This window comes from Ambystoma mexicanum, chromosome 5q, assembly GCF_040938575.1.
Source record: "Ambystoma mexicanum isolate Mex_15411 chromosome 5q, UKY_AmexF1_1, whole genome shotgun sequence".
Taxonomy (NCBI): Eukaryota; Metazoa; Chordata; class Amphibia; order Caudata; family Ambystomatidae; genus Ambystoma; species Ambystoma mexicanum.
The window spans coordinates 387,539,158-387,565,509 of NC_090933.1; the positions used below are offsets into that span (position 1 = coordinate 387,539,158).

Here is a 26,352-nt window from a genome sequence, read left to right on the forward strand (position 1 = left end):
CTAGTTCAAGTTTAAGGCTCACACGAACAATCAGCCAGGGGGAGGCAGTAACTTGGGGAACAGAAAGGGCCTTTTCTCACAGCAAATGAATATGATCAATAAGAAAAGGCTTTTCATATTTCCTCGTACTATTGTCTAATGCACCATCCATGACGCATGCAGCACACGCCTGACCCCAGCTCACGCTGCACGGTGGCATTTTACATGTCATTTTGATGCACCATCCAAGACGCATGCAGCACACGCCTGGCCCCAGCTCACGCTGCACGGTGGCATTTTACATGTCATTTTAATGCACCATCCAAGACGCATGCAGCACACGCCAGGCCCCAGCTCACGCTGCACGGTGTCATTTTACATGTCATTTTAATGCACCATCCAAGACGCATGCAGCACACGCCAGGCCCCAGCTCACGCTGCACGGTGGCATTTTACATGTCATTTTAATGCACCATCCAAGACGCATGCAGCACACTCCTGGCCCCAGCTCACGCTGCACGGTGGCATTTTACATGTCATTTTCTACACCACTTCCCCAATAATGGCTGCCTCTGTACCCCCATTCCTATAATGTTGCAGCCGTGCTCCCTAAGCAAAACTATTACATTCCAGACATACAGAGAGAGAGATTAATGACAGTAGAGATCTGCGTTTATTCTATGCCCATTGCAACTTAATGGACTCCAAGTCTTGGGTTCAAACTCTGTGTTCATAGAATTACTGCATTATATAGAGGCATGACTAAAAAGATATTGGTGTCGGGAAAAGGCCACCAGAGTCGCCTATTATGCGTATTTCTCTTACTGTTGCAAACATGTAGACCCTTCTTTGTCTCCTCTTCTGTATGGGCCTCATTACAACCATGCCGGTCCGGTAACAACGGCACCCGCCCCCAGAGTTTAACAGAAGCAGTGGCACTGTTATTAACAGTGCCAGTGCTTCCGTGGTCCCCATTCCCAGTGAGTCCTACGGGGCTCACTGGGAATGGGGATTAACATTTTCCGGCGCCTGACTCCCCGGAACGCCGGGGTCGTAATCCTGGTTCTGGCAAGCCAGGTGCCGGTAAATATTGCAAGTCCGGCGGCAACCTGCCAGTAGCACTGGCAGCATTACCGCCAGACTTGTGATGAGGCCCTATATGTTCTTATCTAGGTTAACGTAATAGAGGGGAGTTTTGGTAATGGGCAGGCAGAAGGAAGATGAAAGCCATCAAATTGATGCTACAGGAGGAGAAATGGTGCACTGGCCTAGACCATGGCCCTTTGGAGGGAAAACTGAAAACCCTTTATTTATCTTATTAATTGATCGCGAGAACATACACTCCAGGCTATTGTTTTTTGTAGCCTTCCAGCCATCAGCCTTCAGTTTTGGGTCCCATGCTTACTGTGTCTAGAAACCGAAGGTACACCTCACTGAGGATAGCTAACAAGCCTCAAACATGTCAGTGGTTGCTTGTGGTTTCGGGCAGAATGGATGTGACCTAGCAGTTCGGAATGGATGACCCCTTTTGGGGGTGAGAATAAGCCAGATTTGCATATAGTCTTTCCCCCTCTGTAAAGAAAAGGTAGGCTGAGAATGATGGTCTGCATGGTTGCCCAGAGCAATGCTATTTGCTTTGACTAATTCAAAACCTTCCAGACATCAACCTTCAGAAGAACGAACGCCCGATAACACACTTGATATGATATGATATGATAGGGCATTCATAACACACCTATACACAAGTGTTCCAAGCAGCGATGAAGCAAGGGAGGGAAAACAGAGGGAAGACAGAGACAACGATCCTACTAGGCCAGGTGTCATTGAGATCGTGCAAGTGCAGGGGAGGGTGGAAGGGGAAAAGACCGGGGTCAAGGGCAGGGGGCAGTGCAGTACATAGGATAACAGTAAAATAGTGAATACAATAAATAAAAGTGCGGCCAGCTGGTGGCAAGTGCAAGGGTAAGTACAGACATCAGGGTCAAGTGTTGGTAGGGGCTGTAGGGTTACAGAAACAGTCCCCGAGAGCAAGGGTTGGAAGGGGGGCAGTGCAGGTGTGCAACTGGCGGGGATGGAGCCTGGGTTCGAGATCAGAGGGTAGCCAGGTAACCAGTGCAATTTCAGATTCAGCCAGGAGATCAACAGGGGAGAAGAGGAGAGAAAGCAGAAGAGGAAGGTCTTAAGGTGCCTGAGCAAGTCCAAGCTTGTCAAAACCAGCAGGAAACTAAGTATCAACTTCGGTTGCAGTCACATGACATTTTGGCCAGCAACGTGGCGCGGATCTTCTTTACTCAACAGAAATGAGCTGCACAAGCACAAAGTCCAAGATCTGCAACCGCAAGCTGCCAACACTCGCACACATGGATGTATTTTAATAGTGCATTACTGGCCTGCCATTTTTATATTCCCCTTAAACAAAATGGGCCTCATTACACAGACGGCGGTGGACCAAGGTGCTATTAGCACCTTGGTCCATGCCGGTAAAATACCGGCACCGCCTTGGTGGAAAGGGGAATTACCGCCCTATTCCAAGGTTGGTGGGGCGGTAATTCCCCCTTCACCCATTGCCCTTCCCCATTCCCATTTTTGCCTCATAGGGCATAATGGGAATAGGGAAGGTTCTAATTACGGCACCGCAAATTGCGGTACCGTAATTAGCTCCCTGGTCCCTTTGCGGGTTGGTTTTTAACGCCTGCAAAAAGCAGGCGTTAAATTCTCCAAACCGCAAAGGGACCTCGTAGTAAGGCGGTAAGGGTTTACCGGTACCCTTACCACCTACCGTGTAATGTGGCCCAATGTCTTTTTTCACAAACATATTGTGTCTGATTCATTTAAAAGGAATTGGCTACGTTCTTGGTGTGTAGGAGATTTTCATTGTGTGCGGTCGTGGGTCCCAAAACACAGGTTCGAGCGACCTGTCCATGTGCCTATGCGTACTGGATCAGAACTTTCTATGCTTTCAGTGAGGATTCATCCATGCAACAGCGGAGTGGAGGTAGGGGTAGAGGTAGGTAGGCTGAAGCGCTGTGGGTGGCGCTTAAAGGATGGAAGCATCCCTGCTTCAGACACCTGCCTCTACATCTCACCATAAGAGGGAAAAATAAACTAAAATATGTGATCTTTCAAATCAGTGAGAGAGGTCCGGGGAAAATTCCAACAGTTGTTATCGATTTATCAGTTTGTATAATTAGACTTACAAACTATGCATTGGGATAATCGTTCATTAAGTAACAATAGCAAGCATACGTTTCAGCCTTTCGCTTTGTGTAACTTCCTCTTCCGGGTGAGGGGCGCAGAGGTGACTTGTCGGCCATACTAGGAAAACTGCGAGCAGCAGAAATGTCTCCATGGTCTCTCTGTGGAAGAATACAGACACTGGTTAGTTACATGGGTCGATACCTGGGCGTTTTATATCATTCTGAGACTCAAATGGACCCGAGAGGCGAGATTTCTTCCCCAGTAAGAGCGGGAATCTTTTTATTTTAGGTTTGATTCAAATGTGAATCTTTAGCCCTACCCAGCTTGCCACAGATTGGGACACCAGGCTAACCCTCTTCACATCCCTGACATTGTGATTTATTTCCAGCTGTACATGTGGTGCATTTTAGAGGCTCGGATATTTCATTTTGTCCGAATGATATAAAAAGCAACCAACACAAAGGATTGTGTACCTCCTTAAAGCTTCAGAAACTGTCTTAGTGTTAACAGTAGGTAAGGAAGGCATCCGTGTGGCTACTCATGCATCTTCTGTCATCTCTGCAGAAGTGGGAGCGTTTTCCTTACTGGGTCATGTAACAGCTCAACCAATTTCAAACCAAAATGCACACACATTTGCTCAGTACATTAGAATGCAAACCCAGCATTGGCAGATACACTCGTTGTGGATTTAGGATAGGTGTGAAATGGACATATCTGTGTTTTTATGACTGGTCGGTGATGGTATTTTTTAAAGGTGTGTGTTCTATTGATCTTTTGTTTGACATGTTGTTCTTGTAGTCAGTGTGTGACAAAAAAGGTTGCATGTGCCACAGTTTAATTCTAGTATTAAAACATTTTTTTGGGGATATGGAAATGTACATTCTAAACACATCTTGAGGTGCTCAACTTGTCCAGAAGTAGTAAGTTATGTGAACAAATTTGTCTCATAGTAAACAACAGGTACATCATTGATTTTGCACTAATAGTAAAAATAGCTTGTGCTGAGCAGCTCATCCACAACCTCTTTATTCATCATAGGAATTTAGAACAAACAGCAGCTTTCTCTCAGAAAACTATAATAACAGACACTATTACTGTTGGGACAGTAGAAGGATTAGCAAGGATATGAACTATAAAGGTACACCAATCACAATAAACGGCATGCATAGGCCACTTGTTGACTTAAAGGGTGGGGGGCAAGTTCGGCTGATTTGCTTAGTAGCGACTGCTTGCCACAACTGGGTGAGACACCTAACACAGGAGTTTAAGTATTTTACACCATGCAAATACTGTGCACCTAACTTGATCAAATCCACACTCCTCAAACACAGATCAGGAAATCAGGGCAGAAAGGAGAGAATGTGGAAGCACTATCGAGACGCGAAGGAAGGAGCCAATTAGATCATTCCAATAAACCGTAAAGCGAACCAGAGAGCCAACAAATCAAGCTTCATGTCCGGGGAAGCGATGACACCTTGTGAGAATGATCTGGTCAATATATCCCAGCTAATTTTGGGGACTGTTCGTTACCACAAAAATTTGATCAGAAGGGAGTGTAGCCTGACAAATAAGGGTCGTCTGGGCGATGCAGGAACAATTTCGAAGTTTGACCATTTGTATTAAGTAGGCCCTTCCAAAAGTCGAAATGGGAAGAGCCACACATATTTTACATTTCTACTCCATTTCTCTGAGATACTGCATGTGGTTAAGCTCCAAGAGTGTAGCCACATTTGCCACAATGCAAATGCACAGGTAGGTTAAAGATTCCCATGTCCAGCGGTGGTTACCTAACTTGAGGGGAGAAGCTGTGCTTTGACTCTAATGAAAAAGGTTGGATTTGGACAATTTCACACGCAACCCAGAGGCCACCACACACTTCCCAACCTCCGGGGTAACTGGATAGACATTAATATCAGGATTTCTCACCTATATCATCTGCATAGAGGGATATGATGTTTCTGCAGCAGCCCATCGAAAGCCCCAACGTGAGTGCCCCTATCTAATCAGCTTGGCTAGTGGCTCTATCGCAGTCGTAAACAAAAGTGGGCATAAAGGGCACCCCTCTCTCGTTCCGCATACCAGTGGAAACCTGAACGATTCACAACCCACAACACTGACTTCAGCAACTGAACTCGAGTACAATAACCAAATTGTTGGCAGGAAGTACCACTGGAATCCCAGTCCTTTCTGGAAATCAAACATCTGAATGGTGCCATTGTCACCAGTGATTGCAGTAATCTAAGGAGGACACAGATCTCTTCCCAATGATTTAGCTAGGGCACTGCCTGGCATATCTGTCCCAGGCTCCATAACCAGTGCTGGGCGAGATACAAACGTAATGGCTCTATCTACAGTGCTCGAAAGGTCTCCTGCTTCGTTTTGGTATTGAGTGAAAGAGACATATCGCCCGATTTCCCATGCTCAATTTCCCAAGATCGCGGGGAGCTCTCAACATCGGATAGCCCGCAGCAGATGGCTTTCAAAATGAAGTGACAGTGCCGTCTACACACCAATATGGCCCCCTAGGATTCAAAATAAGAAATAAAGCCACTGCTCGGGCTTTGCGGGGTGAATGAGTTTGCATCCACATGCTTATATTGTGAATTAGCCCCAATCACATTCTGATACAGACAACAAGTGCATTGTAAAAGAACCAGATCTGCAGACGTATAAAGCGTACGGGTCCTGACATCTAGCTCAGCATAGAGGTCCCCCAAGACCATGCCCAATTGGAATATAACTATGTGGGCTGGTGGAATGGTCCTCCCTCCCAGTGAAAGTGCATTGCACTGCAGGTACCAGTTATATAGTAAACACCTCTGCCATGCATACACTTCAGCGGGTTTAAGTTTTTGTACATAGCACTGCCTACTGCAGACCGAATTAGGAAGCAGGATCTTCGACAAGTTTTCGTGGACTCCTTTGCAAAGTAGTGCAGACCCACGGCCATTGATCCTCTGTTGTATTCCTTGTTGAAGCTAACTCAGGTAGCCCGGTCGGCCTTCACTATAGCACTCTTTTCCATTGCAGCTCTAGCTATGCATCCAGCCGAGGGGCCTCTACTGTCCTATGAATTAAGATATTGAAGCATGGGGGTTCGTTCCTCTGTAAGAGTATGGATTGTCCTTTAGCTGGGAAACCCAGGATGAGCATCTGTGAGACCTTACCTCCACAACCACAGAAGCCTCTACAAGATGTTCAGCCCGTGCCGCCTCTATTTCCTTTACACCTTGGGGGGATTTGTCAGGCTGTGAGCATCTGGTTCCGTACAGAGAAGAAACCATGACACTATTATGGAAGATTTGTCACTCCCAAAGCCATGGCATATCCTAAAACTGCCAGGAAAGACATCTCCTCTTTGCTTAGTGCTAGAGGAAAGGGGATGTCAGATCATCTCATAGAGTCCAACAGGACCATCACTTTCTGAGCTGATGTCTGAGATTGCATTCCTTAAACTGTTCATGTCCTAAACAAACAACAGCATGAGTAGAACTCAGGCTAACAATGGAAGCATTGATGTGAGTCTTGAAAAATATGAGACAAGAATTCAAACTGAATCTGAAGTCCCCATACTAGGCAAAATGGTCGAGTATTCAGATGATCACATCTGCAGCAATAACCTCCCCATTTATTGTGCTTTCTGGAAGACATAGAGGTCCCAATATTGGTGACAGAGATGATGACGGGACTCAGAGGTCCCAATATTGGTGACGGAGATGATGACCACCCTCTGCACATTCACTAGAGTCAAGGCTCCCGGCTTCAGATTGCCTCACTGACAAATTCTACTCTACCATTGCATCCGAACTGCCATTGAAATTATTCATATTATTCAATCAATTGATTATTACAGGCACTTCTTCATGTGCCTTTCTTGAGGCATCCATGATTTTATTTAAAAAACTCAGTATTCACCCGACATTTGTCCAAGATTACAGGCTCATCTCCCTTTTGAATTATGAATGCACGATTTCTTAAGATAACACACTATGTATGGTCTCATCTCCATCTCTCTTGGTGGGGAACAACAGAGTCCATTAAGATGGTGGTGTTTACGAAGATTCTGCACGTTTTGGCCATGATTCCCATTAGTATACTCTTTACTTTTCTAAAAGAAATAAATAAGGTTCTTCTCCAATTCCGTTGGGCCGGGAAAAGGATGTTATTAAAATGAGCACACTATAGCAGAAAATCAAGAAGGGAAACGTATGCTTCTCCAATCTGACTACCATGCAACATTTATGCTGCAGTAAGACTCCAGATGGATGCTAAAGACCCCCCTCTGTGCCGGTCAGATAGTACAGTGAGCTGAGCGCTCGTTCTGACATCTGTGTGCACCATGCTGATGCAGGTTCGAATCCTGGTAAGGACAACTCATCCTTCTGAGGTTGATAAATTGAGTACCATGGTGTGGGATAATAATTTCAACGCTTAAATACATGTGGCTTTGAAGCCCTACCCAAAACTAGATATTATCATGTGCTTTTTTTTTCCAAGATATTTGAAGGCTTGGGAGACGGCATGGTGGTCCTTCCTTAACATACTCTCTGGTTTCCATGTGGTTCAGTGATAATTATGGTGGGCAACAGTGGGGTCTGCTGGCTCCAATGGATTGATAAGCGAATTTTATTTGGGCATTCATTTTTGCAGGATAACAATGTTAGGCTCCCAGAGGTTCTGAGAAAGTAATATGCCTTACACAACACTATGTTCTCCACTATTTGCTCTCACTAAAGCAATCAAGACATGGTATTCCTCCGAAGTGGCACCTGGTTTCCCCCACAAGATATCTAACATACCCTAAGGTCAGCAGATTGGTACTGTATATTGAGATACCGGCTAATGATATGATATGATATGATATGGCATTTGTAACGCGTCTATACACAAGTGTTTCAAGGCGCGACGAGGCAGGGAGGGGGGAACAAAGGGAAGACAGACAATGATCCTACTAGGCCAGGTGTCATTCAGATCGCGCAAGTGCAGGGGGAAGGGAGAGGTGCATGGGGAAGGGGAGGGGGGAAGTGCAGTACAAGGTAAGTAGAATACATAAATAAAAGGACCAGCTGGTGGCAAGTGCAAGGTAAGTGCAGAACAAGTGCTGGGAAGGGGGGGCTGTAGGGATACAGAGACAGTCCCGCAGTGCAGGGGTTGCCAGGGAGGCAGTGCAAGTGGAGAGTGGCTGGGCCCAGAACCGAGGTCGGTGAGAGTGTCCAGTTGCAGATTCAGTGCAGTTTCAGCGAAGAATTAGCAGGGGAGAGGGAGAGAGAAAGCAGAAGCAAAGAGGAAGGTTTTGAGGTGCTTCCGGGACCAGAGATGGTTCTCCTCAAGTTTCAGGGGGGCAGGAAGGCTGTTCCAGAGGGAGGCCCCTGCCGCGGAGAGAGATCTACCCCCAGCTCCTTTCTTCGAGAAGCGGCTGACCCTGAGGGAGTTGGAGACGGATGAGCGAAGGGCTCGGGAAGGAAGATATTTAGGAAGAGAGAGTTGAAGGTATTTAGGCCCCAGGCCCCAGAAGGCCTTGTGGACAATGCAGAGGCTTTTGAACTTTATCCTCGCAGCCACTGGGAGCCAGTGTAGAGATTTCAGTCCTGGAGAGATACGGTCCCTGGGCTTGAGGCTAAGGACAAGTCTCGCAGTTCTGTTCTGGATGAGTTTCAGAGGGCGGAGTGTGGAGGCAGGCAGATTAAGATAGAGGCTGTTACAGTAGTCCAGCTTTGAGAGACCAAGGGCTCGGGAGACAGCGAGCCTCTGGGGGAAGGAGAGGAAGGGAAGAATACCTTTGAGGAGGTGCAGCTGGTAGTGTGACTTCTTAGAGACGTCAGATATATGAGGAGAGAAGGAGAGTGTGGAGTCGAAGATAACCCCGAGGTTTTTTGCCTTGCATGTAGGAGCAGTGGGTCTTCCATCTGATCTTTTATATGCACCATATTGACCATCTTCCTCATCCAACAGCCTTGGGCCCTAATTGTGAGTGACACGGTCTGGAAAAAAGTGCTGGTAACAACGGGTACCTGGACCTTTTCCGGACCGGGTCACTCAGAGTCTGCTGGTAGGGACTGTGAACTACTGGCAGGTTTGTGCTGCCTGTAGTTCAGGCCCCTACCAGCAAAAAAATCAGTGAAGCACCAGCACCGTTGCTATGGGTGACGGTGCTTCAGTGATCCAATTCCCGGGGGAGGGGGGCATTTGGACTCCCCGGGAATGGGAATGTACCGTTCCACCGCCACCCGTAATGTCCCGGTATTACTGACATATGGGGCATTGTAAACGGTAAGCCGAGCTTGCCCGACGGCAAACTCATAATGAGGGCCTTTGACTTGGTTTAATGTTTCTACTGTCTCTGTAGTGCTAATGCCTGTCGACTGAAACCATTGTTGGTGCTTGGTTCAAAGGTTATCACAAACAATTGGAAGACTTAAGTGCATTCATGAACTAATCTGGTGGAACTCGTTACTTGCAATTAACCATATCCTCATGACTCTGGTCTTCCTTATTGAGGCCGCAAGATAGATGAGCCTCATTTGATTCTTTCATTCAGACAATTCCTTCGATTCATGAGATACATCATAAGCAAATCGATTAATGTGCCAATTGATCCACCCTCAAGGCTATTCTTGGACATTTGGTGGGCTAGCCTTTTTGTTCCTAGAGCTTGGCTAATAAGCTTTTATATTGATATGATCAGACTGCCCATGCCTGATTAATCCCTGTGAACATGTGCATAATATGCTAGAGCTTTGTTCCTAGTGTTGCTGTCTTAGCTTCTTCTGTCTACAGGAGGAAATAACCTTTCAGACCCCCAAGATAATGGACGATAGACAGACACATCACCGTTCGGCATGCGATTGAAACTTTTTTGTTGTATGCCAACTGGTTGTTCACCTGATGTGTGTTGCAATATGATAGGATCCAACACCCCTCTGCCCATCTCTTCCTCTTCTCTGCCTCCTACTCACTGCCAGTCCAGTCCTGTTCCTTTTCCCACCACATCTGCTTTTCCCACTCCCTTTCTACAGTGGATTCGTTTTGGCACACAGCTGAACTGTTGTTCTTTTTGCTCTTTTGGATTGGACAGGAATGTTTGTAATATTGTTTTTTAATGCATTGCATTCTAGGCTTACGCCTGTTTTCTCCCCTTGGTGCAATGGTTACAAACTCCTAATCCTTGTACCCCTCACCCCTTCCCCAGTATGTTTACAAACCTCAATAAAAATGTGTTCAAAACAAGAAAAAAGATATTTGCTGTGAGAATCCCATATCTTAAGGTGTTTCCAAAAGGTGAAGGGCCACCTATAGGAGTAAGCTCCGTACATTTCTGCTGCCGCAAGTGGTAAAAACTTGCCATACATTCTAGCTTGGCAAACTTGTTTAACCAGTGCGCAAACTAGATCTACGAGAAAAGAACAAAAATAAAATATTGATGCCCAAAATAGCAAATTTTTGGGGGTTTAATTTCTAAGTTTTTTTTATTTTTTAATGCGGGTGGAGACCCCCACATGCCCTACCATATCTTATACCCTAACCTCACCCCCATCTATTTATTGTTAAAAATCTACTTGTAAAATTCGCTGTTTTGGGCCAAGCTAGTTTGGTTTTCTTTTTTATCAGGCGATACCTGCAGATTTTAAATGAGTAGTGGTGGTGTATTGAGTGATTGCATTACTGAGGACCTGAGGTCCAACCTTCTTTTTTAAACGGTGACATGATGTTAGACCCTATTGTGATTCAGACTGGTGTGGAACCCCGCGCACCCATTGCTATTGCAATAGAATTCCTGCATGAGACTGGCACCCATCTGGACATGTTGCTCTTCGTTCCCCTATCAAAGTCTTACCATATTTTCCTCACCCCTTCATTGCATATTGTGTTGAGAGAGACTGGGATTTGTCTGCTTCAAGTGGTCGGTCACATTCGGCCCTTGCGGTATCGGAGTAATACCTGCATGCAGCTATCTGCGACATGGCTCCTGTGTCTTGGCTAGTCATGGCACTGAGAAAAGTGCGCGTCAGTGGAATATGTCCGAGGTCGAGTGGAAGGCGACTCTAAGATTGAGCATAATCGAAGGAGCCAGCTACGATCAGTATGTGGTTCAGAGCCGTGTTGGGGGAGATGTGTTTGTTGGCGGTTCTGTCTCTGTGTTTGGGCAGTTGAGTGTGAACGCCTAATAGAAATCATTCATTGAATGAAAGCCAATGTTTCAAGGTGTCTGACCCCGGTGGAGACATGTTCTTATGTCACTACTGCACACATCTGTACGTCGAGCACTGAGGTGCACTCTGCAGATTCTGTGTTTATTGCCTCAGGCATGCCTGGAGCAGTGTAAAGCGTGTATCAGGTACTCTGAATTAATGTTTTTGTGGAACTGGCTGTCCATAAATCACCTAGCCTCCACTGAATTTGTCCCAGCCGATTGTCACACACAATAACGGTGTAATGGTACTCTGGGTGTCCTTTATTGCTGAATACTCAGTCATTTTGGATCATGAGCCAACTTTGGGCGGTGTTGAGGCTCTGCTCCACCAAATGGCTATGATGTACACCACCAACACTGTGCCCTGCAGTTGCCATGGGTTTTATGGCAGAAACTATTTGAAGGTACAGGATGGTCAGGGTTTTAGGGCCACAAAAAACTAGCTGTACTAAAGAAATGCTTCGGTCCTAAGGTGTTAACATTACTGAAGCATTTCCCTTTTGGGGAGGGATAGGCAGAAAAAGATATTTCTGAGAGATCACCATGGCCAAGCTTGGATCGAAGAATGGGAGAAAATCAATACTGTAATGGAAAGGTTCCGAGACAAGTGATTCATATCTGGCTGATATCAGGGGTCTTGCAGCAAGCTGTTCATTTGAAACAGTTGACACCGACCAGGTACTGAGCGATCAGATACTCATGCAAGCCTCTAATACAAAGAATATGGAGAGATTGTCGATGGGTAAGAATCCAGATTCAATCACTACTCTTGACCCAGCAGGGAACACTGAAATGTCAGTGTGAAATTTAAAGGAATCCTGTGGATGTCTCTTGTGCCTGGTGGGCAATGAAACCCAAAGGACTGACTACAGGGCGCACTCTAAGATGCAAAAGAAATAGAAATGTAACTTACTAGTAAGAACGTTTCATATGTGGGATTAGTGGGCATTGGGCTAATGATAAGAAATGCCCAGCCTTATTTCAAATAAGTTCAATTATGTAAGAAACAGGGGCATTTTGCCAAACTTGCACTTCAAGGCTTCCAATAAAGTGAGCGTGGCTCTTGATGAATAGGATGGCCAGGGTATTTTGGAGAACATGTGGTGTTGGTTGTGCATGATGAGGATGTATTTGATGAGGTAGTGTTTACACTGTGCATGAAAAATGAGGTTACACCCGGGCAAAGCAGACCTACTGTGGGCAGTAACAGAGAGTACTAATGCTGATTTAATGACAAGAACTCCCAAGTAATCAGGAGTGAGATTGGATGTCTGAAATGATTCTACCATAAGATTAAATGAAAGAAAATGTCTGTGCCCATTCAATTTTAACTGAAAAGGGTCCCTATGGGTTTCCGTCAGGAGCTGTCTGCCATGTTAGAGGATTTGTGCAAGAAACCCATTATTGAATGTAGACCATCATCTGAATGGGTGTCCCCATTGGTCCTCACAAAAAAATTGGATATCCAGTTTAGATTATGTGTTAATTTATGTACTCTCAATGAAATAGCATTCATGACTGTTACTTCTATCAAATTTAAAGTAAAGTTGGCAATTACATGGTAAGCACAGTACTTTACAACTCTTGGCATGACTAGCGCATAACATCAGATACCGTTGGAGCCAGGTTCCATGGAGTTAACAGCTTTCCTAACTCCCAATGTTTGTTAAGATTTAATAAGGCTTGCCATTTGGGTTAACAAGGGCCTTGTCTGTTTTACAGAAACTGATGTTGCACATGTTCAAGGGGATTAAAGGTGTGACCATATTGCATGATGACATCTTGGTTTTCTCCATTTCTCTTGAGGAGCACTGCCACATCCTCAGTGTGATGTTAGATGCACTGATGTGCCCAGGTCTTACTTTGCGAAAGGACAAATATCACTTTGGTTAAGAATCTATGGAGCACCTGAGTCACGTGTTGTCTGATGAATTAACTAAATCTAAGATTAAACTGGTGGAAGCAAATCAGAATGTTCCTGTACCTGCAAACAAGAATCAATTTACGTAATTCCTTGGGCTCGTAAAGTTTTATGCCAAATTTGTATGGAACTTTGCAGAGAGGACTCAAGTAGTGAAATAACCCCTTCCCAAGGAAACATAATTTGTCTTGGATATAAAACAGGAAATCATTAAGGCAGCTGCAATAAATCCATTTGATGTAACTCGTAAATGCATGTTATGTGGGTGCCAACACGTACCGTTCAGGACCCGTGTATTCTGTAATTGAAAAAGAATCCCCTGATTGTTGGTGGGCAGTGCAACATGTCCACATATTATTGTGGGGTAGAAAACTTTAGTTAGGCTGGTTACCAACATCTGGTAGAATAAATGCCAGCCGGTGAAGGTAAAATAGTTACTGAGGCTGGCAATATTGGTGGTAAAAATACAAATACATTTATGCACAGTATGTTATGTGCCAGGAAAAGCCTCTGTTTGTGTTGAGTTCTTGTGCCGATGACCAGTTGCCGATAGAGTGCTCACACATAAAGATGAATGTGAGGTGTCCTGGGTGAATGATTGGGTTTTTTCTATGTGGGATGTGCTGTGGTGGGACGTGTCTTTCATACATGAAGGTGAGTAGAAAGCAACATGCTCGGAAGATGATGACCTTGATGAGGTGAGGGAGCATTGCTTGATTGTGTGGTCCCTCGAGAAACTGGTGCACAACAGCGTATATCCCTTTACGAAGGAGAAGAAAGACATTCCCCTGAATAATGACAATGTTCTGAGGGCTGATGAGTTTGTTCCCCCACGGAATTTGAGAAAGAGGATTATGGATCTGGGTCACGGTGCCCACCTTCAGATTTCTGCAATGAAGAGGAGGATCAGACAAGATTTCCGGGTTAGCGGTCTAGATGCCGCCAGAGAGAAGCCTGATGCACAAAAAGGTACTGTGCGTAGGCTGGCGCTCAAGAGATCGTTGTGCTTCTCCATGGTGGCAGTTGTTACAGCCAGTGAGAAACAGATAAATGAGGTCAGCGGGGAAAGGTGGTGGGAGAGAAGAGGAGGGGCAGGAGGGACTGGCGATGGTGAGGGAGCAGAAAAAGGAGCTGCGGGAGGAACTCCCCACTCCCAAAAAGATGGACTGGGCAGGGGGAAGGGCTGAAAGCGAATTTGCGGATGGTGGTCTTTTAGCAGCGGCCTTCGGTAATGTCACTCTTTGAAAGGTAGCAAGCCGAGGCAGATCTGACCTCTGGTGGCCAGACATGGATAGGAAGATAGAGGGATTTGTGAAGAATTGTTCCCCATGTTGTTCTAGGGAGAAAGTTTTGTTCACCGCTACTTCCAGCAGACATGGCCTTCAGAGCGTGGAGCCAACTGTCCTGAACATCGTTTGCCCTTTGGCACCCTAAGCCCTGAGCACAGATATAGCATGGTAGTCTTAGATTATGATTCTAAATGACCCTATGTTGGAGGTATGCGCATAGTGGACACTGCTAGTGTCTAAACGTTCCTCAGCAAAGTTTTTACTTTTAAAGGGCTGTCTTCTGAGCTTGTAACCGGCAAAAGTGTTCAGTTTCTATTGGTGGAAATATAAGTGAGTTGTTAAAGGCCAGTGGCATCAAACACATATGTACCTCTCTGTAATACCCCCAGGTTAATGGACTTGTTGAGCGTTTCAACTATGCCACGAAACATAACGTGAGCTTTGCTATATGCAATGGGTGGGATTGGAGACAAGCTCTACAAGAAGTGTTAAATGAGGGGGTATGAACCGTGGGTAAACCATGGGTAGGTGCGCTTAGGCCGTCCACTAGTGATAAAAGGTAAGCAGCAGTGGCAGCACTTCGAGGTATTCCCCTAACCTCTGACAATGATGTAATTGTAAACAAATGGTGTGCTGTGAACTTGCGCTACACCCAGAAAGATAGATAGCATTTACAAAAGTCATATCATGATTCGATGGTACAGTGTGAAAGTTGCCTTTATTTGTGTGCTCCGTAACAGCCGACACGTGTTTCGACCCTTAGGTCGTCCTCAAGGCTGTATTATGCAAAATCTCATTACAGAATTCAAAATTCATAAAATCGGGCATACATGTGATACATTATATTTGACCCATGTGAAGTAATAATAATCATTTGGAGAAAAAGGTACATACCCATGATCAGTGGAAATTCGGGGTTTGGATGATGAAACTCTTCCATAAGAAGACAGAGGTTAATTCTACCCTACATGCAGACAGTTGTCATCGCAGGACTACTGTCAAAAACATACCTATGGGTGAGTTCTACAGAGCACGTCGTAACTGAAGTGAGGAGCAAGACTTCATCAAAGAATGTGATCTACTGTCTAGGAGATTCCAGGACAGGGGTTACTACTCGGATGAGATAATCAGCCAGGCACGAGGGGAGAATCAGAAAGCAGTCAAGAGCAGAGATGCTGAGACCCACTGGGGAACCGGCTAGTGAATGGAAAAGTATAGACATCATCACAAGATATTCCAAGGAGGCACATGCAATGCATCAAATAACACAAAGGCACTGGAATATGTTGCTCGTGCACCTGGCCTTAGCAGCGCATCTGTGTCAGAACCAAGATTCATTTACAGCAGGGCACCTACACTTCGGAATAAACTGTGCCCATTATTCCTTGAGACTGGGGGCAGGAGTGGAAGTGAACGGCTGTGGCACCTGCAGTATATGCCGTGAGTACACTGATAGGAAGACAAAGATCAAAGAATTCATCAACTGCAGGTCAACATACGTGGTCTACGCCAATATCTGCGTGTGTAAGAAATTGTACATAGGCAGTACAATTAGGCAACTACGTGTTAGGATTGGAAGCACATGGCCAGTTTGTGGAATCAGGACCAGCAATTACCACTGGCAAGCAAATCACCAGATGGCTGACCAAAAAGGCTTGCAATTCATAGGCCTCGTGAGGGCCAAGAGGAGTACAAGAGGGGGCGATCTGACACGCAAGCTTCGGCAGATGGCAGCACGATGCATATGTTAGTTACGATGCGTTAGGTTTAGGCTCAACTCGGAACACGAGATGAATGTATTTCGGTGAGAATGCTTGACATGTAAATGCAGATTGGTGGCTGCGCGCGTGGCGGTCCTTGCACACTGGCACCTCATTGGACCTGCCAGGCACACTATGATTGGAAAATGCACACGCTTCTTATTGAATACTCTAATTACATTTGCAGTTATCCATCCACAGATCCCTAGTAATCCGTTGCTAACTAATCAAAAACAATTTTTTACACATCCACAAATTCGATGGGATGACGCTATATAGTTGATTCCTGTTAGAGGCCCACCAATATGTTATGCCCACAGCACACTTAAGTAAATATAGGACGGACAAGATCTGACCTGCGGTTTATATTGGAAACGCAAATATTGCACTTATCTTTACTTATATATTTGACCAAAAATAGATGACTCTTATAATTGATCACAGTGAAAGGTTCTCAAGAAATACATGCACAAAGAAGAGTAAGTGATTGACCTATTTTAACCTGCATTATCCACCATTGTTTTTACTTTAAAAATGCATAGTTGCCACTCATAAACTTAACTTCACTGACATCCAACAGACAGATGCTGCCACAATCAGGCATTTCTCAATATATATAATATCAGGACTTACAATGGTTTGCATATCTGCACGGCACAGAATAAGTGTCGCTATCATGCTTAAGGGTACGCCCTTATAGACGCCTTAATTTACAGGACGGCGAGTCCCAGCGCACTCATACCACGCAATGTAAACACACACGATACTGATGACGTCACACGTAGTTATGTGTGACCTCACGCGCTGAGGACAGTACATCAAGAGATGTCCAAGATGGCTGGGCGCTTTGCTTGGGAAACCTTCACACTGACTACTCCCTTGCCAATAAGGTTAACCAGGGGAGTTGCTAGGTCTGGAAAAGACCAGGGGCTACGCTGATGTTGGAACTGTTGGGACTGGGGGCTAGCTAGCCTTTTGGCTGTAGCTCCTGAGATTCTATCCGGGGCTACAACCAAAAGATCAGGGGCTATAGCCCCCCCCCCTAGCAAAGCCCCTGAGGTTAACCTGATATTTAGAGATAGCACAGGTTTCAAGGACTGTGGTTCTAGCATTGGCATGGGATTTGGAATCAGGTTCGTGGACAAGAAGAGATACTTATATCGTGTGCCTCTATATGAATGCGATAAGGAGAAATTGGGCTCTAGATGTGAACACTCCTGTGCTGAGCTCTGTTCATTCGTTTTATAATCTGGATATGTCTGTGCAAGGTCACAGGTGGGTAGAGGTGAACCCACACCTCTAGAAAGGTATAGGTAGACAGTCCTGGCTACCTCACAGTTTTAGTTTTTTTGTGGATCCTATGTATAAATTGAGTCCCACGCTAAATGCAGTATTTTTCAGCGGGATTTACATTTTTTGCAGTGTAGACACATCGGGCCTCATTACGAGGTGGGCGCAAAGAGATACCGGGCACCGTTAAGGACATCGGTACTGGTAATCCCTTTGCGCCCTATTCTGAGGTCCCTTAGCGGTTCCCGCTATGGGGGCCTGGTTTTGCCAGGCGCCCTTAGCGGGAGCCGCAAAGGGACCAGGGAGCAAATAACGGTACCGCAAATTGCGGTACCGTTATTAGCTCCCTCCACATTCCCATTGAGCCCTATGGAGGCTCAAATGGGAATGGGGATTGCCTTTTTCAATGGGGACTTACCGGTACCTCCAAGGTCAGAATGGACCGGTAAGTCCCCATTGAACCAGGGCGGACTCGGTACCGGTATGGGAGGTAGTCATCGTGCAAATAGCGCCATGATTACCTCCATACTCGGAATGAGGCCCATAGTCTAGTGGTGGTCAGCTGACCCGTGTTTCCCTCACTTTATTTTCGATCTGCCACAACTGTGAACCACAGCCTCAGACAAGAGGGCTCAACCTGGGGCAACATCCCCAATTCCTACAACCATTCCCCCGCCTTGATAAGGACCCCACGGGATTGAAACACGTGTCGGCTGACCACCACTTGTGTCTACACTGCAAAAAATAAAAATCTTGCTGAAAAATACTACAATTAACGTGGGACTCAATTTATACATAGGATCCACAAAGAAACTAAAACTGTGAGGTAGCCAGGACTGTCTACCTATATGAATGGCACCTATTACAGGAATCTTTCTGTTTTCTCTCAATCTCCACGTTGCAGGTTATGAACAGGTAATGTGGCATTGAAGGGGCAACACGGACATGGTATTCATGCCGCACCGCACCATGGCTAAGCAGCCTTGATCCATATCATTCTTTTTGCCTGGAGCGCATTTATTGGAAAATAGGGACCCAATGGGTCAACACGTTCGCCCATATAGTAAACCCTTTTCTCTCACTTTTGTGTCTAGAAAAAGATGCTAAACTCTATATAAGATTGAAATCTAATGAGCAAGAGTAAGATTGCAAAGCACTCCAGCGAAAATATCTTTTGGTGGTAAGTGTTACCCAATGACACAAGCGGTAGAAGGGAGGGCTCATACCGCTATGGGGCTAAACTCTCCAATTTTTTCCCACAATAAAGATTGCAAGTGAAACAGTTGGTAAGAGATACACACATCTTTTGTAATTAGTTCAATGGGAGGTTACCTAGTATCCCCTCTGCTATATTTGGGTGCTACCAGCACACTAGCTCCAAGCATGCGCATTTTTTATGTCAACCGGCACGCTCGGACAGCAATAGACTAACCCATTACACGGGATCTATCATCACACATATAAGTCACACTGGCATGGTTTTATGAGGTGCTGTGCAACCACCCCATGGGCATGAGGTCACCCATTGGTGACCATGGGCATGAGGTCACCGCCACGGAAGATTTGCAATAATGGCATAACAAGCACTATGTGAACATTTGTCAAATGAATGTTTGGTATATACATGTGTGGCAATTAGCTAATTATATTACCCCTTATCTACATGCTTCTTCATCCAAACCCCGAATGTCCCCTGATCATGGGTATGTACATTTTTCTTCAATGGTTATTTTTACTTCACATGGGTCAAATATAATCTATCACATGTATGCCTGATTTTATGAATTATGAATTCTGTAATGGGATTTTGCATAATACCGTCTTGAGGACGACCTGAGGGTCGAAACACGTATCGGCTGTTACAGAGCACATGAATAAATGAAACTATCGGACTGTGCCGGCGAATCGTGATATGAGTTTTGTAAATGCTATCTATCTTTCTATGTGTAGCACAAGTTGATAGCACACCAGTTGTTTACATCTACAAGAAGTGTTGCTGGCGTCCTGGGAAACTCTGCTTTCCACTACTGGACATCACCCTTTGAGGTCATGCACGGACACTTGCCGTGCAATGACCATGTACCTTGTTGGCTGAGGGACATCACTCGAGAGTACAACACTAGCCCTTTGCATACAAAGACCATGAAGAAATGGGTTTGCTGAAGCAGGCCACGGTCGAAAACCTACGCTAATGCCAGTAGGTGTGCATATGAACACGGCCGTCTGTGGGTGATTAAGTGAGACTGAGAACATCATTTCGGGTGGCCAAGAGGCTCTCCAGTTTATTCCCGGGGCAAAGTTAGGCGGTGTGTCAGAAATAGTGCAGGACTTTGTGGATGTGCCGTGGTGGACCGTGGAAAGGAAATCATCTACCACATGCTGGCTCAATGCCAGTTGCTAGTGCAAGAAGGGGATGCCATGTGGAGATGCATGGTGCGGAGTGTCAGGAGGATGTGGAAGTGCCATGCACTGCAGTCCATCTCCCAACCCGTTTGTGCAACATGATACCCCTTCTAGGCTACTGATGGTGTGCCTGAAGGACTAGCCAGCAGGGATTCCATGATGATAAAATCCCATGATTATTCGATGTATTGATGTGATGTTTCTAATACCTTTTGTTCCTATACATTAAATAATGTAGCGTAACGCTAACCTGAACTGTTTTGGGGTAATAAGAATAAATTGAGCTTTTATATCGTGCCTCATGCCTGACACCAGCCTCTAAGAGTGAGGCCGGGATTTGACCCGTGATGCTCTGCGTTATCCTGTGAACACTAAATTGGACTACTGTAATGGCTTGTTGATTGCTTTACCCAAGCACCAACTCCAACGGTTTCAGGTGACACAGAATTCCGCAGTATGTCTGATTTTCTCGTTGTCTCGTAAAGACGCAATATAAGGTTTTCGGAGAAGCCTTCATTGGCTCCCAATTCAGGAATGAGTACAGTTTGAACTGTTGTGTCTGTTTTTTAAATGTGTCCACGAGGTCGCCCCCGCTTATTTAGTGTCGAAGATCAGAAAGTATGAACCTTCTCGTTTACTGAGCGCAGTGGCCAAATGTTTGTTGTTGGTCCCTCCTTCTAGAACCACCACCTGGGGTGACCAACGGAGGTCCCAGTGCCTGGAATTCCTTGCTGATACATCTTCATCAATTAAAGTCCTTACTGGTTTTTGGCAAACACTTGAAATCCTATCTGTTTGCATCATATCTTGATTGGTTGGCTTCTAGGCTTATATTACTTTTTTAACATATGCGCCTAGATGCAGCTTGCTGCCAGGTTCCCTCGGGATATAAATGTTAACATCAAATCAAATCAAAATGAAAACAAATCTTGCTTCCAAAATAAACCCTTTGCCTCTTCCTTGCACACACATGCACCTGTTGTTTGTATCGTGATGTTGGATACTCTTGTGATTCGGGCTGTCGCGCCCAGTCCTGCGCATTGCTCGCTGAATGTGGTAAAGTGTTTCCATGGGTTTAATGGTCATGGCAGGACTCCTCTCTGGGACCACCACCCTGCCAGACATGTTACTCTTCGCTCTCCCTGGAAAGCCTTTCCTTACCATATGACTTCCCCCCCACCATGCCATTGCATAGGGTCACACAGTGATGCACAGGAATACTCTCTGTGCCATTCTGACTGCAATGGTGTGAATACTTGATATTGAATGGCAGAGGATGTGAGTGTTGTAATGCATGATGAATGAGGGTGTCCGGTCAAATGTTCGAATCAAAAGGATCGAATTACCTTTTGATCGACAGTAAAAGGACCCTAAAAAAAGGATCAAATTATTTTTTTTACATTTCTTCATTTATACATTTTTTTAGTTTAGCATGTATAAAAAACTTTTTTAGGAGATGAATCAGTCTGAGACGGCCAGACATTTGTTGACTGAATGCCACCAGATGCTAAGTACCATAAACCTTGGCTTGGGCAATTTTGTACATAATCATGGATACATCAAAGAGGAATTATTCTGGCATCATTGCATTAATTCTAACAGCCTGAGACTTCTGATGGCATTGTATAATATTTGGCTAAAGGTGGAAATAAGTCTTAATATAACCAAATAGGAGGACATAAAGATAATCTACTGAACATTTACTGTCTAAGCCTATTTGGCTCTGTCATTTATCACGGGCGTGCATCTAAGCAAAAACTATTATAATGGCAAGCCACTATTGCCATGTAAACTATATGCTGGAAGCTCGCCCTGAAGATTAGCTGCTACTATGAGGCATTGGCCCTCATTACGACCCAGGCGGTGAGTTACCTCCTGGGCCGTGACTTTACCACCATGGCGTAAACTATGTTTACGCCATGGTGGTTGGCGGACTTACCGCCCCATTCCGACCTTGACGGGGCGGTAAGTCCCCAATCCCCATTTACCCTTCCCCATTCCCATTTTTGCCCCATAGGGCATAATGGGAGTGGGGAAGGCGTTAATTACGCCACCGTAAATTACGGTGGCGTAATTAACTCCATGGTCCCTTAGCGCCATGGATTTTAACACCTGCTAAAAGCAGGTGTTAAGTCCGCCATGGCGCTAAGGGACCTCGTACTCAGGCGGTAAGGGTCGGCGCTGTTAACGCCGCCATAAAACCCTTACCGCCTGAGTAGTAATGAGGCCCATTGTATGCTTTTTTGCTTAAACTGTAACTATTGTTCTCCTAAAGCTATGAGATGAAGATATGATGGCTTGATTGTTTAGGGAATTTGATGATAAATTGGTATGTATTCCTTTTTTTTATGATAATTTTTACTCTATATATGTTCTTTTTTTCTCTTTCTATGTAAAAGTTGTATTAATGTGTAAAGTTTCAACGTAAACTATATCACAATAAAATATTATTATTATAAAAGGAAAACTGGGGGCTGGGGCGGAACCCCCCCAAAAAAAATTGATTCTTTTTTTCGGTCCTTTTACTGTCGAAAAAAAGGCATTCGAGTCTTTTGTTTTCGAACATTTGACCTATAGCCATGCATGAGCAAACAGCAGCACATTGTGTAGACACCAGGGCATAACATGGGAGTGCCTGGCAAAGGCCTGTCCAATGTCTACACAAAAAGCAAAACAGAGGCTGTTTTCGATATGGCCACTGAGAGCAGCAGCAGCAAGGCCCTGCTGTGTGCAGCCTTTTAAATCCTGAGACTGTTTCCAGGGCACTCGAATTCCCAAATCCATTCCCGTGCTCCCAGGGTGGGGGCGGAATCTGGGTTTTCATATCAGCCTGAAAGCAACATTTGGAAATGAAACTATGGTGTTGTCTTCTTAGCTCTGCAATCTCTACAAGACCGTTCCTAATTCCAAATGGGTATCGAATAAATCAATCAATTTAGAGAACTGGTTTACGCATCCACCCTACCTGAACGGACCAAATAATTTTTTTTCTCTAAAATTGCCATAGATGAAACCGCCATTAAATACGAAAAGAAGTAATCATTTTATGAATCATCACATTGAAGTATTAGGCTTTAATCAGCTGGGAGAAAACAAAACAAAGTTTTAATGTATCTTGTGTCACAGAAGAGTGTACAGCACGCAGAAAGAAATGCGGGTGGGGCGGAAGGGGGTTGCATGAAACCTATGTAGAATTAATAAAAGGTACGCGCCTTTAAATCCAATAAATTAAATTGTGAAGTCAGGAAATACATTTTCTGACATCAATGAACGGGGAATACGGGCCGGCCATAGATGAGCAAGGAATAAAGCAGCCCGAGTAATCCTCGGATGCAGCCCTGCTGTGAGCTGAAGAGCTACGAAAGATGGGCGTCTTCGGAAAAGGTTTACTACTCAATCTCAGCAAAATAAATACATCCCGAGGATGTTCCAGAACTGGCACACTACTAAAGATACCTGATTTTGGCACAGGCCTGAACGGATCTGCAAATAATAGGCATATTTACCGCCAACATTCAAATCTCTCTTCTGTGGAATTCCTGCCAGCTGCACGAAGCGCCAAGGGGTATGGCGACGGTGTGCGGCGTCAGGGATTTGGCTCTGTTTATCTGATGACAGGCTGCCTAATCCCGCTAATGGAACATTCGGGGATTAGGCGACAGGATTACTCGGAAGGGTTCTCTTGGCGGGTTTATGCTGCAATCGAAGAACCTAACACCAGAGGGAGCCCTTTTCCCGCTTAATTGTGAAACGCCGGTGTTATTGCAGATCCAACTTTATTTTACTAGTATTACTGCATTATTGACCCAACGTGGTTCGATCATGACGTTGTAATAACGTTTGCATGAAATGCTTTTTGTTGCCAAGTAAAATCAGATCGTTTAGAAACGGCCAGAACATAAATAAGATGCAATTCTCAATAAAGAAAATGTTGCAGATAAAATGCTAGCGCACTGCTTCATCCAAATAGAGCGAAGGGGCAGCAAAAATAGCAGAAGTTGGGCTATAGACGAAGGCTTTACATTACAAATACACGCCACACAAGGGGAGCCGATTTATGAATTTCCTGGGAGGGGCCCAAATACAGGAAGTGACATCACTGGCAGTTATATGACCGCAAATTTGCATGTAGTCGCCAACTTGGTGCAACGGCGCGCGGACGTGGGGGCGCACGCAGCACAGAACGGTGGAAACATTGGCTAGCATGTACTGCATATACTAAAGTCAAGTAAGAAGGAGATTTAAGCCTTCGAGTTGCATTCCGGTAAGCCATCACTGCCCATACTCCACCCCGGGCTTGCACCCATGCTATCAGAAAACATCCCTGCCCACCCCCTAATCATGGCCCACCTCACAGGACTGGCATGCACCCCGGGCTTGCACCCTTGCCATCAGAAAACATTCCCGCCCACCCCCTAACCATGGGCCACCTAACAGGACTGACATGTACCCCGGGCTTGCACCCATGCAATCAGAAAACATTCCTGCCCACCCCTAATCATGGCCCACCTCACAGGACTGACATGCACCCTTGCTATCAGAAAACATTCCTGCCCACCCCCTAACCATGGCCCACCTAACAGGACTGACATGCACCCCCGGCTTGCACCCATGCTATCATAAAACATTCCCGCCCACCCCCTAACCATGGCCCACCTAACAGGACTGACATGCACCCCGGGCTTGCACCCATGCTATCAGAAAACATTCCCGCCCACCCCCTAACCATGGGCCACCTAACAGGACTGACATGCACCCCGGGCTTGCACCCATGCTATCAGAAAACATTCCCGCCCACCCCCTACCCATGGCCCACCTAACATGACTGACATGCACCCCGGACTTGCACCCATGCTATCAGAAAACATTCCCGCCCACCCCCTAACCATGGCCCACCTAACAGGACTGACATGCACCCCGGACTTGCACCCATGCTATCAGAAAACATTCCCGCCCACCCCCTAACCATGGCCCACCTAACAGGACTGGCATGCACCCCGGGCTTGCACCCATGCTATCAGAAAACATTCCCGCCCACCCCCTAACCATGGCCCACCTAACAGGACTGGCATGCACCCCGGACTTGCACACATGCTATCATAAAACATTCCCGCCCACCCCCTAACCATGGCCCACCTAACAGGACTGACATGCACCCCGGGCTTGCACCCATGCTATCAGAGAACATTCCCGCCCACCCCCTAACCATGGCCCACCTAACAGGACTGACATGCACCCCGGACTTGCACCCATGCTATCAGAAAACATTCCCGCCCACCCCCTAACCATGACCCACCTAACAGGACTGGCATGCACCCCGGGCTTGCACCCATGCTATCAGAAAACATTCCCACCCACCCCCTAACCATGGCCCACCTAACAGGACTGGCATGCACCCCGGACTTGCACACATGCTATCAGAAAACATTCCCGCCCACCCCCTAACCATGGCCCACCTAACAGGCCTGGCATGCACCCCGGGCTTGCACCCATGCTATCAGAAAACATTCCCGCCCACCCCCTAACCATGGGCCACCTAACAGGACTGACATGCACCCCGGGCTTGCACCCATGCTATCAGAAAACATTCCCTCCCACCCCCTAACCATGGCCCACCTAACAGGACTGACATGCACCCCGGACTTGCACCCATGCTATCAGAAAACATTCTCGCTCACCCCCTAACCATGGCCCACCTAACAGGACTGGCATGCACCCCGGGCTTGCACCCATGCTATCAGAAAACATTCCCGCCCACCCCCTTAACCATGGCCCACCTAACAGGACTGGCATGCACCCCGGGCTTGCACCCATTTGAAAAATAAATTAAAAGAACACATTACATTTAAATACATATCATACATATAAGATAATACAAACACAAATACATTTAATTTCATAGGACTCATTTAATATCTTAAACAGACTCTATGCATAGGTGCTTTAAAGTTTCAAAGGATTTACTTCACAGACCTGATCTACATATTCTTTTCATCTTAATCATACCCTGCCTGGCCCCCACCACTTCCCGGGTGTGCAAAAGATTGCAATGAACTCGTATGAAGACGCTACATAGAGAGGCAGCTGGCCAGCAGCAGGCAAGACTTTCCAGCACTCCACAAGCGAGGGACATTTTATTAAAGTGACATAACAACATAACAACAGGGTTACTTTCCTGTGCTGGAACCTATGTACTCCGAGAAAGCGTTAAAGTCATGGCTCGTGAATGATGGCCCATTTTCTGATTTCACCTGCTTGGGAATGCCATATGGCATAAAGATTGTGACCAGCATGGGGATGACATGGTGAGCTGCCGTGTAG

General features: G+C 45.8%; 1 protein-coding gene across 1 annotated transcript in view; it reads right to left on the minus strand.

The window, feature by feature from the left end:
• The window catches only part of CLUL1 (clusterin like 1), a 302,728-nt gene extending 279,074 nt beyond the window's left edge, over positions 1 to 23,654 (minus strand). The window contains exons 1-2 of the mRNA XM_069620875.1: positions 23,538 to 23,654; positions 3,226 to 3,335 (exon numbers count right to left, since the gene is read on the minus strand). Of these exons, the coding sequence (XP_069476976.1) occupies positions 3,226 to 3,328 (103 nt within the window). The 5' untranslated portion in view covers positions 3,329 to 3,335; positions 23,538 to 23,654. The remainder of the gene's footprint in view (positions 1 to 3,225; positions 3,336 to 23,537) is intronic.
• Positions 23,655 to 26,352: the final 2,698 nt, after the last annotated feature.